This window comes from Artibeus jamaicensis, unplaced genomic scaffold (assembly GCF_021234435.1).
Source record: "Artibeus jamaicensis isolate MK-2021 breed Jamaican fruit bat unplaced genomic scaffold, CSHL_Jam_final scaffold_612, whole genome shotgun sequence".
Classification (NCBI taxonomy): domain Eukaryota; kingdom Metazoa; phylum Chordata; class Mammalia; order Chiroptera; family Phyllostomidae; genus Artibeus; species Artibeus jamaicensis.
The window spans coordinates 10,508,642-10,525,962 of record NW_026522049.1 but is presented as its reverse complement, the minus strand read 5'-3'; the positions used below and the strand labels follow the sequence as shown (position 1 = coordinate 10,525,962).

Sequence of the window (17,321 nt, the reverse complement as noted above, 5' to 3'; positions counted from 1 at the left end):
TTAGGTGTCTACATCAATTCTGGCTTAAGTACCACTATCTTGGCTATTTATAATCTTATTCATGAGATGTGGAAATACGTATATATATTTTTTTACCTAGTAGATAATCTGTCTTATCAATAGCTGTTTAGCCGTCTTGTTCGTCTCTCAGCTGAAAAAACAATACGCTACTGACATCACAGTGGAAGAGGAACGACCTCAAGATTTCCAAGCAACGCGGCTGTGTTTCCCATCTGAGCTCCCCTGCGGATCATTAGGACGAGTTTCAAAGGTCCCATTCTTGGCCTCCGGTGGTGCCGAGCCCTTGGACGAGCCTGCAGCGAGATGTGAGTTGCACAACATCCCACTTTCTCCACAAGTGCTAAATCCTGTCCTCCCTTCTCCTCCGCGCACCACCGTTCACGTCAGTTCGAGGTCTCTCCTGAATTGGGCTATGCTGACGTTCCAGAGAGGAAGGGTGAAATCTCAAGTCCCTCTGCTTTTAGCTCCTGCAGCCTAAGAAACGGCCTCGGAGTCCCAGTTTTGGCTGCGTTACCGTGTTGAGGGCCAAATGCTGTCCCCAGTCAGGCTTTGGCAGGCGTGAGGCCGAGGTAAACCCAGCCCCAGAAGGCTCGGTATGGGAGCAACACATTTAAGAATGCGATAGTCGTCTGTTGCTTGGTATTTGCAGAATGCATAAAAACAGGGTGGTGGTAAGAACGGCCTTATCTGCTCTACAATTCTTCCCTTTTCTGTATGACACTCGTAAGCAATTCCCAGTCATCTAAAATGCTGATGAAGAAAGGAGAGATTTGCTTCCTTTCCCCCAAAGAGCTGGGCAATAATAGTAACTGTTCAAGGCCAACTAGAAAGAAAACACAACTCCAGTAAGTTTTAAACCAGATTTAAGTTTTTCTTTTTTTTTTTTTAATTCAAACTGACCCAAAGCAAAACTTACATTACAAAGGAAGAACAAAATACATTATGATAGAACACACTTGGAATTACATGAAAGCTAAATTTGGGGGCAAAAGGGCCTCATCCCAATCACATTCTGGGCTACGGAGCAATTCGGCGGGGAAGTTAGAATCTTGATTTTCCGTGTGGTTCCCCCTCATCACTCAACTACACATTCTTGTCGCTTAGGGCGTGTGCCTGGCGAATCACGCCAGCTCCCTCGTGGTCCGTACGTGCGCTCTGGCGATGGCCAGGGCACTGGATTCCCTAGTGCAGATTCTGTTCCAAGCATGACTGATAACGCATTAAAGAAGAAAACGGCCAAGTCCTCCAAACCAACAAGCGCGGATTATTCTGTAGTAAATAGTTTAGAAAAATGGGAATTAAATAACCTAAAAAATGCCCTTGCTCTGCTGTACATTTATGAACACAAATATTTACACGGGGAAAAAAAATAAATCTTGGTTTCCAAAGATGAGGTTTGCAGTTCGTGAATGACCAAAATCTTTTATGGGCTGGTTTCTTTGGTGTACTTGCCAAATGTATTTTTTATAAAGGTTTACTCAGAGGCTTAAAAAAATCAATTGTGAAAGAAACATGAAGGATCAGCGACAAATTTGAGACCATTCGGAACATCTCGGGATTCTGGAAAAACCGATCAGTTGATTTTTCTGAAAACATGTGTTTTCTCTACTCATTTTGCTTCTCTGACCACCAAGTTCAAAGGCAGACCTGCATGCTCACCCCCAGCGTCCCCGGGTGACCCACTTGGAGACATCGTCATTACTGTTTAATATGCTATGTGATTAGGATTTCATTAATAGCAAAAATAAAACACTCTTTTTACGCTTCCAGATAAATCAAACCTCAAACAATAAATAATGGAATTATACACTTCTTCATTAAATAGAAATTTCAATTCCAGGAAGAGCACTCATAATTTTTTTTCCCTTTTCTGAAGTTGCAGCAGCAGCAGCAGCACAGAATGAAGAATTTACCTTAATCTGATCTTTTTTTTTACTTGGAATTTCCTGACTCAAAAGTCTAGTGGCTTAGTTTGGAAACCTTCGAATTGTTTGAGGGGGGTGGGGGGGATAATTTTAAACCAACTGATTAAATTAATACACGTGAGGAAAGAAGCCCCGTGCGAACCAAACATTGCTATCCCTGTCCAGTGTGCGGGGCCCTGGGCGCCCCACTGGGCCCTCGTCTCCTGGGGTGTCAGGGAGAAGTGACACTCAATTCCCCTCTGGCTGTGCCCTGTCCTGGGTGCTGCTAATGAGTCTTGGCCTTGACCTAGGTGTTGGTTTAAAGAATCAGACCCCAGCTCAGCTCCCAATTTCACAAGGAACTCTCTCTGTCTCAGAAGTTAACTTTTTGGAGATAGTTTTATGGGGAAAAGAACAGACCACCTATTTCCAGCCACCAGGCTACCGTCAGAATTGTGGGAGGGTCAGAAAACTGGCTGCGGGCTGGCTGGCTCCCTGCAGAAGAGGCTCTGAACCCCACTAGCCTAAATCACCCTTCTTCTGAAGCTGGCCGTTCCCTCAGAGCTGTGTGCACTCCTAGGACAAGCAGACCAGACACTTGGCTACCACAGCTACTCCGAGTCCAAGGGGATAAACTTGGTGCTTTGGAAAGTACCCCTGCGGGCCCTGGATAGAAGGTGAACCAGCGCCAGCCCCCGGTTCTGCTGTGATGCTATTCAGGTGGCACCGTTTTAGACTTGAGGACGTATAGCTAGAAATTCAGACGAGAGGCCCTGCATTGTGTAAATGGGTGATGAGACATTTATTACTAGTGTGGAACTGTTTTTGCAATTTCCCAAGCACGCAGAACGACACTGGGATGTCTGGGAAGGCTGTTCGGAAACCAAACGCGATGTGACATGCCAGGTACAGAACCCACGTTCACGGGTGCGCTGCAGATTCCTGACTGCTTCTGGGAGCTCTTCCGCGGCAATGGACACGTGGCCACAGCTGTTTCCACGCGGCAAGTGGCTGCCCTGTGAACGCAGTAAGGAGCTGTGCCGAACAGCCTCCCCGTGCACCCCCTTGAAGCGACAGGAAGTCTTTCATTCGCACACTGGGCGTTAACCGGGCTTGCAAATGGTGCGCCCGGTAAAACTTTCCTCTCTTTAGAAATCTTTCTTAACTGGGAAGAACAAAAACACCATGAAACTGCCCCAAATGCTGTGAGCATTAAGCCAAAGGGTTTAACAATATTTGGGGTCATTTTTTAGGGAACACTCTACCATCGGGACCTGCAATTGCTTATTAACGCAGAATGGAGGACGAAGCTTAAAACGGAAGCTGCAACCGACAGACTCTGCTGCTGCCCTGAAAATGGAAGCGGCCGTTCCTGTTCTCATGGGCAAGTCAGAGCCGGCTGTGGAATGAGGAACATCAAGAGAAATAGTGGGTAAAATACACCAGGAAAAGTATTGCACTGGAGGCGTCTTAGAACCAGAATACAGTGGCTTTAGAAAGTTAGTTTCTTTCTTGTTAGTTGTGTTTTTGTTTTTTTTTTAAAGCACTATTCGTCTAGAGACAGAAGTTGAGGCCCAGTGTCTCTGAGTAGTGTACTACAGTTGTTAAAAAAATAAGTTAAAAACGAGAGCACACCATCGGGAAAACAGAGGTACCGGAATTGTTGGCGCCCGAAAGCCACAGCTATCAGGACAGAACAGTTTGAAGCAGCCAATTTGTTGTCATGAGAAAGGAATGCGGTGACAGCGGTCCTGAAAGTGCGTCTGAGGACATTCTGCAGGAGCGCCGGGACCCCCGGGGGAAGCTGGGACTCCCCGCAGTCCCGGGTGCTCTGCTGGTGTGTGGTAATGTGCATGCCAGTGGAACCATACATGTGAAAAGGGTGAATGCTCCACTCCGGACCTGCTTGCGTCACTTTGGAAAAACAATTTTTGTAAATGCCACATTGTCTACAAAAACTTGGACCTCTTCAACCTGGACCAAGAAACCAAATTAAGACCTTCAAGCATGTGTGGTGTTTATATATATATCTATATATATATACATACCTATATATATAGATATATATATATAAAAAATAACCATCCCCTACAATGAAAACAAAACAACCAACCAACCAAAAATAAACCTAAACGCGTATACCTGCTTTCTGACTTCACAGCAAATCAGAAATTGCATAGGATATACTTTGTGCAAGGCGAAAGGCCTTTTAAGTATCTGGAATATAACTCCTAATCTTGCTCACAGTTCTGTGTGTATCAGATATCATCAAATTTGTGTTTTAAGTAGTCTTTTATGACCTTGGCAATCGGTAGTTCATCAAGTAGCTTTAGGTTTTGAAGGCCTATACACTGTCGAATTTTAATTCGGCACAGGTCCTGCAAGTTTCTGGGCTGCCCTACAAAGACAGAAAAAAGAAAACAGTTACAAAGCAACCAAGCAGAATATTCAAGGCCGGCTTTTAGGTCCGGAAAATAATTGCTTATTTCACCGGCGAGTGTCTCTGTATGGATTTAATGTGCAAATGGCCAGAGAGACTTCTGCTACGAGGAATGTATCCTGGGTACCTTCCTGGGACTTCTCACTGGAGCCTTTTCCTGTCCTCGGGATGGCTGATACTTGTTTTCATGCGCCCTTTACAAATAAGGACACTAGCAACAATTTCGGTACATTGCTCAGTGTTAGATGAGCAATTAATAAGGCTTTCTGACAGGCTAAAAGCGGTTCTAATTACCATGCCTGACTCTAGGCATGGTGCCCTTGCCAGGACAAGTCAGATTAGCAGTCTTCATCCTGGCTGGGCCCCTCACAGGCTGGGGAGGGCACGTGAGCAAGTCACTCGCTGGGCTTCGCTTCTCCACCTGCGAAGTGAGGGGACCCTATGAGATGCTCTCCAATGCGGCTCCTCCTTGGGACGCTGGGGCTTAGACAGGCTGGGAGCCCACACAATGCCTGGACACAGCGGAGGCTGGGCTGTAGGCGGGGGTGGGGCCGGAGGGGAGCGTGTGGACCAGGAAGGCGGGAAGGAGGACAGAAAAAGCCCCCAAGCTCTCCTGAATCGACACCTCTTCAAACCCCACACCCAGACCTTCCGCCAGTGAGGACCTTGACCCTGACCGATACGCCCACTCCGAGGGAAGATCACAAAGCCCTGTTTCTTTCACGTCGGAATACTGTGAAACAATATTCCAAAACAATCCAAACATCCAAAACAATCCAGATGACCACACACGTCAGCAGAAATTCTCAGCTTCAGGTCAATTCTGCTTGCGTATGAAATGGTGATGATAAGGAAAACTCACAAGTGCAGACCGTTTGCTTGGGGCCAAGTATTCGTAAAAGCTCTAGACATACACGAGCCCCTTTAATCCTTTTTACGAGGGAGGCCCTTTGATCCTCACCCTCATTTTACAGACTCCTCCTGTCTGAGAAGTTAAGCAAAGCAGAAAGTCAAGTAGAACTTTCTACTCAAAGTCAAGTAGAAGGCCATACTCCTCAAACTTCTTGGTCTAAAACCTCATTACACTTTAAAAACTCTCAAAGGACCCCAAAGAACCCGTTTTCATGTGGGTTATAGCTATCAATGATTAGCACATTGGAAGCTGACAGCGAAATTTTAGAAATACTTACAGATTCATTTAGAAATAATACCCATAAATGCATCGCAGGTTAACATAAATGACACTGTTATGAACACAACAAAATTTCCCAACATTCTTTCGCTTTTTTTTTCAACGCTGTTAAAGGTCTGGCTGAATTCCCTCCAGGCTTTTGCATCCGACCTGTTGTGACGAAACCGCGTCAACCTGGGTTCTGAGCCCACTTCCGGGCAGGAGAGGAGTGTCAGAAAGGCAGGTACCGACTCAGCGCCGCTGTGCAAATTGCTTCGACCTCAGCTACCCCGGAGGCGCTCAGAGAAGCCCGGAGGTCCCCAGGCCACTCGTGGGGAACCCTCGCTCTCCCGAGCACTTGAACTGTACTTGTCCACAGCGATCCCCATTATTCCAAACTAATGAACTCTTCACACAGGAAAAAGGCTCCTCAAAACTCAGACCTCTGCTCTGCAAGGCCTGAAGGAACAAAGGTGTCCCAAGAGTCACTTAACACGTGAGCTCTTGAAAGAATCACCGAAGCTACGGATTCCCTAGAAACGTCTGTAAGAAGCATGCGTGTCCACAGCAGTCCACACAGGGATCTGGGGGGAGGGGGCCGTGAGCCCGCCCCCCAGCCTGGGCGACTCCCAGCAAGATTAAGTCTTCTCCTGCTCCAGGCTGTCCCCAGAGAGGGCACTTCATTAGGGGAGACGGGCTCAGGCTCCCCAGCAGATAACGCTCCAGAGCTCCTTCACCCAGGCTGTGCTCCACCTCTGTGTAAAATCACCCATCAACGCCCATCTTCCTCACTATCCAACATGCCCTGGGAGGACGGGCCAGCTCCGGCTGCCAACGCAAGCCCAACAACGCCCGGCCCAGCACCCCATGAGAGCTAGCTGGGAGAATGGACACTCCATAGACTCGTGTGTCCAGTATGAAACAGCTAGCTCTTCGCAAGACACACCCACGTCAACGGCAAATCATTTCCTAAGCTGTTTTGAATTATTTTTCATCACCACGCATAGGCTGCCATTAGGAGGAGAATCAATTATCGCTGTCATTTTTCACTAAATGCTGACAACACTTGATCCCCACACGCAAACCAGAATATGAATGAAGATGTGCATCTTCTTTTAAAGCAAAGAATTTGATTTTCCTAATAGATGGCAGGTTCTTTTCACGTGCAATATTTAAAAAAAAAATGTCGTCACAACGTACCCAGGCCAAACACAGATGAGGACGTAGGTGACATACGGAAGTGTACGTGCCCACATAATGAAGACGCACCACCCAACAAAGTGGAAGAAGTAAATGACTGGAACTGCTGAGTTACGGGTAAAAAAGGCGGGACTGAGACACAAAGGTCTGTAATGGGGCCCTCTGGACTGTCACTTTGTGGCTCCTGGTACTCTCCAGCCACAACCGCAGGGTCTCCTGTCATTCAGAGAGGTGAATGGAGGTCCCCACTCTTGACACCGGGTGGGCTGGTGACCCTGGAGCAAGTGATGCCATGTGACCCCTGTGGTTGTCATAAAAGGTGACATGGCTTTACCCCTTTTCTGGGACACTCGCTCTGGAACCCAGCTGGCTGCCACCATGCCACAAAGAAGCCCGCACAGTCCACAGAAGGAGCTGAGGTCAGGGCCCCACAGTCCTGGGGCCCAGCCCACACTGGCGCCGACCTGCCCCGCCACCTGAGAGAACAGCTGTGGGGAGAGGCGTCGCCTCGTCAAGTGACCCCAGGGGACACTTCTTGGAGGATATCGGTTAGGGAACCGACTAGTGCTGTTAAGCCACTAGGTTTTGCAGCATTAGATGACCCAGTGAGATTCTGGGCTCTGGAAGCAGGGCTGCCTTAAAAAAAAAAAGTCCCAAATATGTGGCTTTGTCCAGGTGCTTTCACGAAGCTGCTGGTCAGAGCCTGGGGGCGAGTTTCGTGACACTCTGTGCACTGTGGTCAGAAAACAGGCAAGACTCCCCAGGCAGTGCGCTGGCTCTGATCTCGTCCACGATAAAACGCAGGAAGGCAAAGACCAGCTAACTTTAAATCCAGGGACCAGTGACCCCAGGGACACCAGGCAGAACTGCTACCACCCTCAGAAGTTACCCCCTTTACACGGGCCCTTCTCAGGGAAAAAGGAACTTTCCATGTGTCAACATGGGAAAGGTTTTCTCGATTTGCTCCCCACCCCGCCCCGCCCTTCAGCAGTGTGCTGTGGCTACGATATTTTGGGAGAATCTGATTTCTAAAGGTTTCTCGACCCCGTGTGATTTCTGTGTGCACCATGACCTCGGGTACCAGAGGCACACACTGCCGGGGCTCCGGCTGCAAGCCCGGAGCCAGATTCCTGGGCCTGCGCTCAAAACCCGCGTGTCCTGGGCAAGCCAATCAGCCTTCAGCCTCAGTGTCCTCACCCGTGACCTGAGCACAATGTCCCCTATATCCCAGGCTTTACAGGCGTAAAAAAAAGAGTTAATTTTGGTGACATCCTTAGAATAGAACCAGGCACACAGTAAGAGCTATATATTTATAACATTTATTAAGTAAATGTTAACACAGTTAGTACTTAAGTACTTATAAAAAGAATGTTTGCCTCCCCCTCCCAGAGGAGGAGAAGGGTCCTTCTTGAGGTGAGGTCCCCGCCCTCCCAGTGTGAAGTGTGAGGGGACCAGTCGGCTGCTTAGTGGTCAAAAAGTGGTTGGTAATCTGTTACCAGGGAAGGGTCCTTGGCAAGCCGATGGAAATCATATGGTGGAACTCGCCCCGCAGCCGGCACCAGGCAGAGACATGAGAAGGGTAACTGTCTCCAAAGCCGTGCAGTGACGGGGTGAGTCCATCCTCACCCCGCTGCCCCAGATCTGCAGGGGCACTCCTCCCCACAGGTAGCAGTGCTGAGCGCAAAGTGAGCTGAATTGAATAACAGTAATAAAGACCGCTCACAGTATAAACATGGTTATTTCCCAGGCTAAGGAGCTAGTTATATTTTTCGGGAATATCATTTTGGGACTAGAAGATGGCAACTGGGAAGTAAGTACTTAATTTCCTCTTGACATGTCGCTCAAAAGTTATTTACTGAGCACCTACTATGCATTATCCCAGAGATTCAAGGGAGAACAGGGGGCAGCGGCTGAGGGAACAGAACAGCAGAGGCAGGGAACGCAGGAAGGAAGGGGAAAGCGGCCCACACGTGCACGCTCTTTACGAGGTGTCTGGGAAAATGATCCCTTCCCCGTAACGACACGGAATTGTAACAGAGGACGGTCCCTGGGGGGACACCACACAAAAGAGTATAATTTAGGGAATTATAACACTTTGGGGGATGCATAAAAACCACAAGGTGTCCCTCCCAATGAACTACAATGGTATTACATAACAGTTCAAAGGGCTATTAAGTCTTCCCATTTGGTGAAGAAGCCCATCATTAGTAATAATTGGGCTGGTATAAAAACAGGAAATCAGCTTCTGAAGGGTCTCATTTAGTGTGAATTACAAAACTGGGACAGCAGCGTAATTTGGAAAATTAAGTATTCTAAACCGCCCCCCCTCCCCTTTGGACATCACCATTACTAATGTATTTAAGAGGCTAAACTTATTTCTTTGGATAAAATATTTGTAAAAGTAGACAGGCAAAAAAAACCCCACTTTTATATAACCAAAATGAACAAAATAAAAGCAAAACAGGTTTTTCTTTGGGGAAGAGGCAGGTAGAGACTGAAGGTGGAAGGGAGAGGGCAAATTAAAAAAAAAAAAAAGAATAAAGACAGAAAGCTTTAGCCCCTCTGGATGGCCTCGTACCATCTGACTTTCCCTTCAAGCGCCCCGTCCTCGTCACCACCTGGAATGGGGTCCCAACCCCTCTGTGTTTATCTCAGCCCTCCAGTTAAAAATCCCGCCTGGATCACGTTTTGTGTCTTTGCTCCTGCCTCTGACATCCCTCCGCAGGGACTTTGTATGAACTTTGTGAAATTTATCTTATTGGTAAAACAAAGGCAGTTTCCGGCTCGCCCTAAAATCAGATCACAGCCTGGCTGGTGTAGCTCAGTGGATTGAGCGCGGGCCTTCGAACCAGACAATCGAGGTTCGATTCCCAGTCAGGGCACATACCTGGGTTGCAGACCAGTTCCCAGCAGGGGATGCACGAAAGGCAACCATACATTGATGTTTTTCTCCCTCTCTCCTTCCCTTCCCCTCTAAAGATAAATAAATAAAATATTAAAAAAAAAATCAGATCACGGCATCGTAGAATAAAAGCCAGTCTGACTTGACACTCAGACTCCACAGGTACGACATCAGCCTCCATCACGTGTGCCCACTGGTTACACATTTTCCACAGGCAAGCGAGTCTGGACCCATTTTTCTTTCCCATTTGCACTAAAAGCCAAACAGAGCCACACTCTGCTTCCCAGCAAATGACCAGGAATCTCCAGAAGCCCACATCTATTAAAAATAGTAATAGGAATATGATGAGGAAAGTACAGAAGACAATACTTTTGACATCAAAGAACCTTAAAATGTGGTATAATTTGACTTAAAACTGTGTCCCACTTGTTTATTTATTTCCAAGAGTGATTTTAATCACTGAGACAGAAATGTAGATGTCTGGCAAAATCGCCCATTAGGGAAAAATTCAATAACGGAAAATAACCTTAGTTAAACTGTGCTATACAAAACTGTTTCTCCGAAGAGTTACACTGGGTCACGCGGTTGTGATAAAGTCATCCTACAAAAAAAATTCGAAGAAACCGACTAAAGAATCATTGAAAAGAGCCCAGGAGCAAGGGCACCTGGCCCAATGTTTTATGTGGTCATCTGCTCACAGGCCGGTAGCTGTGCTGGACTGGGCTGGGAAAGCCTCGGTCTACATGTCATCTCCTTAAAATTAAAAAGAAAAAGAAAAAGAAAAAAACAAGAAGTTTTCTGACTTTTTAAAAAATCTGAAACTTTGTTTTTGAAGTTTAACTTCTGCAGCTAAAACATGGTACTTGTCACCGAAATTCAAACAGAAATGTACTTCAGGTTATGGCATTGTTTACAAAATAGTACTTTTTTAAACACCTGTAACTGATGTTCTAGAAAGCAACAAGCTTATGTACTACTTGAGAGATTAAGCCTCTAGCAAAACTGCTTACTCAACTCCATTTCCACCTGTCTAACCTTTTCCTTTTCAACCTATGAGTCAGCCATCCTTAACAGATACCGATCAACCCTGACTGGTGTGGCTCAGCTGGTTGGGTGTCAAAGAGAAAGATCACTGGTTTGATTCCAGGTCGGGGCACGTTGGGCTGGGGTGCAGTTCGGTCTCTGGCTGAGGCATCTGTGAGAGGCAACCAATCCATGTCTCTCATCAGTGTTTCTCTCCCTCTCATTTTCTCTCCCTTCCCCTCTTTCGAGAAGTAATTAAAATCTTTAAAAAATATAACCACACCCATGGAAATACAATCCAGTCCTACCTTTTTACACGCCACTAGCCGTCTAAGCTGATCGGAATGGTAAATGTCTCGACCCGCCCCCCGCCGCCAGCACCTGCCAGAACCACAACTTTGCAGACACAGCTCAGCGATCCAGGGTCACCACACGTCCTAAGTGGCAAACACGCTGGCATGAGGCAAACCACAACTCCATGCATCTCATTTTACCCACAGGTTTTAACTGCACACAGGTATCAGAGAGTGACCCCATGCTACAACATGGGGCTAGGCGGGCGTCCCTAAAAATCTGAATGTAGCAACTGTCCATCGCTTGGTCTCAACGTTTTTTAGTTCTGGGACCTCTCTGTGCTCTTGAAATTGGAGGACCTCAAAGAACTTTCATTTCTGTGGGTTATATCTGCATTTACCATATATACAAATTTAAAAATATGTATTAGTTCACTGAAAAATAAGTCATGAATAGCAGCAGCTGAAATGCATTTTTACCAAAATAAAAGAGCTGCTTTGCAAAACAAAAAGGATCTCGTGGGAGGCGATGTTCTACGCATGAGCAAATGTCTTGTAAGGCCCGGCTTCGCAGAAGTTGGCTGGCTTCACAGACCCGCTCCTGCATTCCGTCCACCGCATCTGCTCACCTGACCCAAAGAGGCAAAAATACAGCCTCCCTCAGCCGTAGCTGGAAGAGGAAGGAATATCTCACGGTCTTTTCAGATCACTGTGCACCTTCTTTGCTGCTCCGCCAAAACTTGGCAACTGGCGTTTTGTTAAAGGTCACTTGCCACGTGGGATGCGAAGAGAACTTTCTGTTCTTTCACGTTAAAATCCATTGGTCCATCTTGCCCTCTTTTACCTATGTGCACTTGGGAAAATCGTGGAAGTCACGGTGGCAGACACAAGGTGTTTAAAGGGCTAATTTTCACTTGAAAGCTCAAATTTTATGACTCGCCATAAATACTGTCAGTTGTTTTTCTTAAGGGGGTAAGTAAACTTTACTCGTTTTTAGGAGAACGTCTGCCAACGATCCAAGGCTAGAGAGCCCTGGTTTTGCTGTCAATCTTTCAGGAAAAAACGGTATTCCGTGAAAGAAAGCTGCAGGCTCGGCTCAAACAGATCTCGGAAGTGCTTTTCCCCAATACCGCCACTTCGGGATGCAGTAGGAATACGTTCAAATTCTACCCCCCATAACACTGAAAAAGGTACACGTCCAAAGGGATAAGACTCCATTATATTATTTTTACTGCTTTGTTAAAGGAGTTCCTGAGTGGAACTGGGATGCTCTCTCTGGGACTGGCTGGTGGGGAGACCAGGATGATGCACACGCCACAGCCCTGATGGCATCAGCACGGACATCAGCGCAGCAAAACAAGGCAAAGAGCACCTCTGTATTGTCATGAAATCAGTTTCGGCCTCACGGGCACCTAAAACTTTACTGAGGACCCCCAAGGGTTCACACTGAGAAAACCACCACTGTTCTGCATGGTGCCTTTCAAAATTTCAAATCAAAACAAACAGCATGAACAGGCAAGCGTCCCCTTTCAGAGTGGCTTCTGGTAAGAGCTTTAAAAAGAGAGGGACCCTGAGGCTACGGTGTCATCCCCGCCTTGCTGAGGAGGGAATGGAGATCCACACGGCAGGGAGAAGGTAAGCACACCCTCTAAGCACACTGCACAAGTTCATTAGGCAAGTGAGACACCGGGCTCCAGAAGCCGGTGGCACTGCCTCCCTGTGCCCGCAGACGTGGCTGGTTCGTTAGCAGCTGGGCCCAGCTGAGCGCATCAGGAGGCTACGCTGGAGACACGCGCCTCAGAAGCCCAGTGGGCAAATCACTACTCAGCCCCAGAGGCCACAGACGTGTGATTTTCACACGGTCAGTGAAAGTGACAGAACGAACGAACTCTGGTTTCAGCTTGGAAGTCGGCACTCCCATCCTTATAAGAAAAAGCTGAACAAGCACAAAATCACAGAGAGATGTGACCAGGAGATGGCAGACCACCGGCCTCGCCCTCCTCGCCACCCTGCACCCACCAGCAGGGCTGCGCGGCAGTAACGGCGCAGTAGGGCTGCAGGCCATGGACTCTCTCCGGGCGGTGAGGGAAGCCGGGAGACAAGGGCCCCTGGCTGTGGACACGGGGGGAGTCTGAAGCCTCTGGCACCTACGGCTCAGCAAGCGTGACACGCAAAATCTGGCATTCGAGGCCTATTTATCTCAGTTCCTATTACCTAATGCATCATGTCTGGCTTCAATAAAAAGTTACAAGACAGCTAATAGGCAAGGAAAAACACAAGTCGGATGAGACAAAGCGAGCATCGGACCAGACTTGGATACGACACAGATGTGGGAGCTAGCGGACGGGCAACTGGAAGTAACTGGGATTACCACGTGGAGACTCAGGAGGACGGCGGACGGCACGGTGACGGCAGTGCCTTGCCTAGCGAATGCTCGCGGCCAGGGCAGCTTCTTCACAGGTAGTTTCCCCACACAGTGAGCACGTCACTGACAAAGGTGACAAGCTGACCCCCGCCACAGCCCCGGGGCCTGGCTGCTTGCACTAGCCTTCTGACCTTTGCCCTCTTCTCTGTGAAGGGTAAAGCCTCACAGTGAACGGGTACCCTAGGCAGGCAGCAGGACCGGCACCTTTTCTGAAAAAAATCTAGCCCGTCCAATGTGGAAGCTACCGCCTCCTTGTGTGCACTGTTCTCCTGCACGAGCAGCCTCCTTTATGCTGCCAGCTCTGCTCTGATCTCTGCCTTCTCTACTAAAACTCTCCTCCAGCTCCCACACCCTCTGCACGAGGACCGGTCCCTCCCCTGCCGCGGTGGCAGCTGCAGAGAGGGCTTCCCAACCCTGTGCACACTTTCTGCTCGAGCACTTGGAAGTGGGCCTTCTCCCCAAACTGGAGGTTCTCCATGACTTCTCTCTGAACAAAATTCCAGGCAAGCAAGCAGGCATGCAGGTGATTAAAATCCTATCTTTTTTTCCTTCCCCAAGAAGATGAAAAGTTCTTCCCAGCCACTGACTCAGGTTCAGCTTTCTCTGAAATTTCTCTTGCTTTCTTAAAAGATGTCACCTTCTGAATGACGCCTTTATCCACGGTTGACTGGAAGACTTGACATCGTGGAGGGGAGACGATCAAGGCAAACGAGTGCTACATTATAACCCGAGATCTCGGGGTGAGTTCTACTACCATTTAACTGTCTCTCCTCGGGGTAGTCCTGACTTACAGGAAACGTCTTCTAGGAAGCATTAATGTTTTCTTGTGCACATGCGCAGGCTTTCTCGTTTGAACTGGGCAGATTACTCAGTGCTTGACCTTGGCCAGAGAACCTGCGCCCCAGTCCTAGATGCCAGCGCTGCCAGTGATGCTCTTAGCTCCGTGACCATGTCTGTGCACATGCTGCGAGTTATTCTCCTTTCGTGAACTGTGTGCACTTGCGGGACCCTGAATCCAGCGCCTCCTTAATGGGGGTGTCCTCGGTACCGCACCTGCCCGACCTGAGTCCTGGCCCTGGTGCACGGAGCTGACCCGGGAACCCTGGCCCTCAATGGACCTCCATCGACACGTCGGCTGCTGAGTCCTCACTCCCATTTCTATGTGTCGTTGATCAGGCCTTCAGTGTTCTCTCTGTTGTTGTCCCTTTAGCTTATTTGTTCCACTTTTATTTTTCTTTCAAGTACAAGCACCGAAAGAGCAGAAAGTGGCTTCTTATAAATGCTACCAACTAAGTAGGAAATGTCCTTCCTCATACGAGACAGCCCTGAATTTTGGGCGGGATGATCTCTGGCTTCCTCTCCGCTGGGTTTCTCATTCCTGGGCACGGAGAAGCTGCTCTTCCCGGGGCCTGGCTTCCTGGAGGAGTTCCAGCCATTCTAAAGGCTGGGGTTTCCAGAGCTGTAGACGCACAGATGGCATCTCTTTCTCCGTGGCTCCTCCCTCAGCATCCCGGTCAATGAGACACCAGACCCTGCTTTGTAACCACGCCGCTCATCTGCCCTGTTTTCATGCAACATGTATTTGAGTTTTTACGGCGAGTTTTCTAAAAACCCTCAGTAGCCTCTACATTCCGGGATTATGATTTTCTTGGGCACTTCCAATGCAAACAACCTGCTTCTAGTTAAGTGGTGCAATGACGATAAAATGGCCCTCATAAAAGGCCACTCCAGCTGTCCTTGTACCTCGGGACGTGGAGTCCTCAGATCAGCAGCCAGCAGCTTGGCGCCCGGAGCCGTGGACCTCGGAGGCGTCGGAGGCTGGAAGGAGCTCCCAGGTTGGACAAAATGCCCTGACTCGCCTGCCTTCTTCCACCCTGGCTTTCAGAAGACAGCTCTCCAAAGACATTCAGCTACAGTCGGTTCTCCTGGCACGTAATTACGCACTAGGCAAAGGGAATCATAATAAATACAGAACCCCCGGAGCAGAAATACTTCACTGGCTTTTGGCAGGAGATACCACCAAGAGGGAAGACGCGGTGAGTTGTGTTGAGGCACCGGAAGATGGAGAACAGCGGGCTGCAGTCAAAGACAGACAAGTGGTCCTTCGCGTCTGAAAAGCTCGCCACGCATCGGCTCGGCTACCATCTTTCTGCGACCCGGGCATTCCACCAGGCCATGCTTGCCGAGGCCAGCTCAGGGCACATGCTGTTCCCGTGTGGCGGGGACCTGGCACACGGGGAACGGTCCTGTGGATCTTTTTATCTGCCCCGAGTCTTAAAGGCACATGTGCGTCTTTTCTAACCCAACAGTCTTGCTGCCCATCAGCATTCCGAGGGCTGGGGGCAGAGGGACAGCTCCCTGCATCGCACTGGCTGTGACCAACCCCACGTGCAGGCGACGTACGAGTCTACGGAGCTGAAAAACAGGAGGCTCGGGAAGAATGAGGCTCCCAGGGAGTCACTCTGTCAGTAGCAAGCCCCGGCTGCTGACCCACCCACATTTCATGAAATGTTATATTTAAAACACACATACACAAATACAGCACTTAAAATGTGCCAGACACTGTTTTAAGTATATTACAAATATTAACTCGTGTAGTCCTCACAGCCAGCCTATAGACAGATATAATAGTCCTAGTTCTAGGATGAAGACACAGGTGCAGAGCAGGTACCCTGCCCAAGGTCACGGCTGGCTAACGCGGGGCAGTTAGGGGCCTGAGCTCACGCAGTCTGGCTCTGGTCTGTGCTGTTAACCACGGAGCAGAAGAGCGCACAGACGGGGCTGTGGCACTTGTGCACGAGCATGCCTTCCCGAAGGCGGCTGCTCTGTGAGTCTCTGGTGTAGAAGTTACACCCACCCCCAAAACAAACCTGGGACGTATGATGAAAATACTGTGCTTCACAGGCTGTAACGCTTTCTGCCGGGGACCACCCACCCGACGGCCCCAAACACCCTCCGAGGCAGGCAGAGCCGTGCTGCAGGTCGCAAAAGCCACTCTAAGGCACGGTGTCTTTAAACGTTAAGAACACAGTTAAGGTTCAGTCCCTCAGCGTCACAGGCCACGTGGGGCTAGTGGCCACCAGACTGGGGCCCGGAGAGAGACCATTTGCAACAACAGCGAGCTCCACTGCACAGCACGAGTCAAGCCCTGGGGTGGTTTCTTTTCGTGCTGCAGTCTGAATATCCTTAGCAGCAATAACCTCATCTTTTCTTCCTCACGAATACGCCAAGTTCAAGTTACAGTTCCTGTTTTTGAAAAAGTTCTGACCCCCTACATTCAGTTCCAAGGGGGAGAGTGGATTACTTGTAAGCAGGTCAAGTACCCCCCTTACCCCCAAGTACCTGGCACCCAGAACGTACTGCTTCTTCCCTACTGTTAAAAGTCGGGCGAGGAGAAGGGAATTCATCAAAAAGGACCGCAGGCAGCAAAATCTAACATTTGTTAAAGAGGAGACCTTAGCTTTGTCTCAGACACTGAGTTCTGAGGCACAGACTCGAATGGTCCCAAGGAGGCCGGGTAGGAGGGCAGCCACGTCCGCACAAACTCACGCTCCCATCCGAGAAGCGGTGCAGAGACTCGCACCCCCACAAAGGCGCGGACTCACACAGACTTTTTTAGGGAAAAACAAGGCGTCCAACCCCCAAACGGGTCAGGCGCCATGGGGGCTGGCGCCAGATTTCCCGCTGAGAGCAAAGCTCTTCTTACCGTAAGCTCTATCACCCTCAACCTGCTTCACTAGGGCACGTACATAAATGATAACACGCTGTTCGTTTCACGTGGGTTCATGCTGCAACGAAGCAAGTGTGAACAGCAGCTTAGTAATAATGAAAAAAAAAAAAAGCACAAATACCAGGACACTTCCATAGGTCCGGAATCTAAAATCCAACCTCTTCCCGATTTCTCAGCGTGAACTCTACAGCAGCCTGGAAAGACCACACGAA

The 17,321-nt window shown here is 48.8% G+C and overlaps 1 protein-coding gene across 2 annotated transcripts in view; it reads right to left on the bottom strand.

Annotated features, from left to right (window-relative positions):
* Nucleotides 1-867: 867 nt before the first annotated feature.
* Nucleotides 868-17,321, bottom strand: part of ASB7 (ankyrin repeat and SOCS box containing 7) — a 37,933-nt gene continuing 21,479 nt past the window's right edge. Inside the window, exon 6 of one of the 2 annotated variants that reach the window (XM_037145921.2) lies at nucleotides 868-4,323. In XM_037145921.2, the coding sequence (XP_037001816.1) occupies nucleotides 4,184-4,323 (140 nt within the window). In that variant the 3' untranslated portion in view covers nucleotides 868-4,183. Of the gene's footprint in view, nucleotides 4,324-14,919; nucleotides 17,168-17,321 lie in introns of those variants that run through there. The other variant, XM_053658922.1, reaches the window with a different exon arrangement.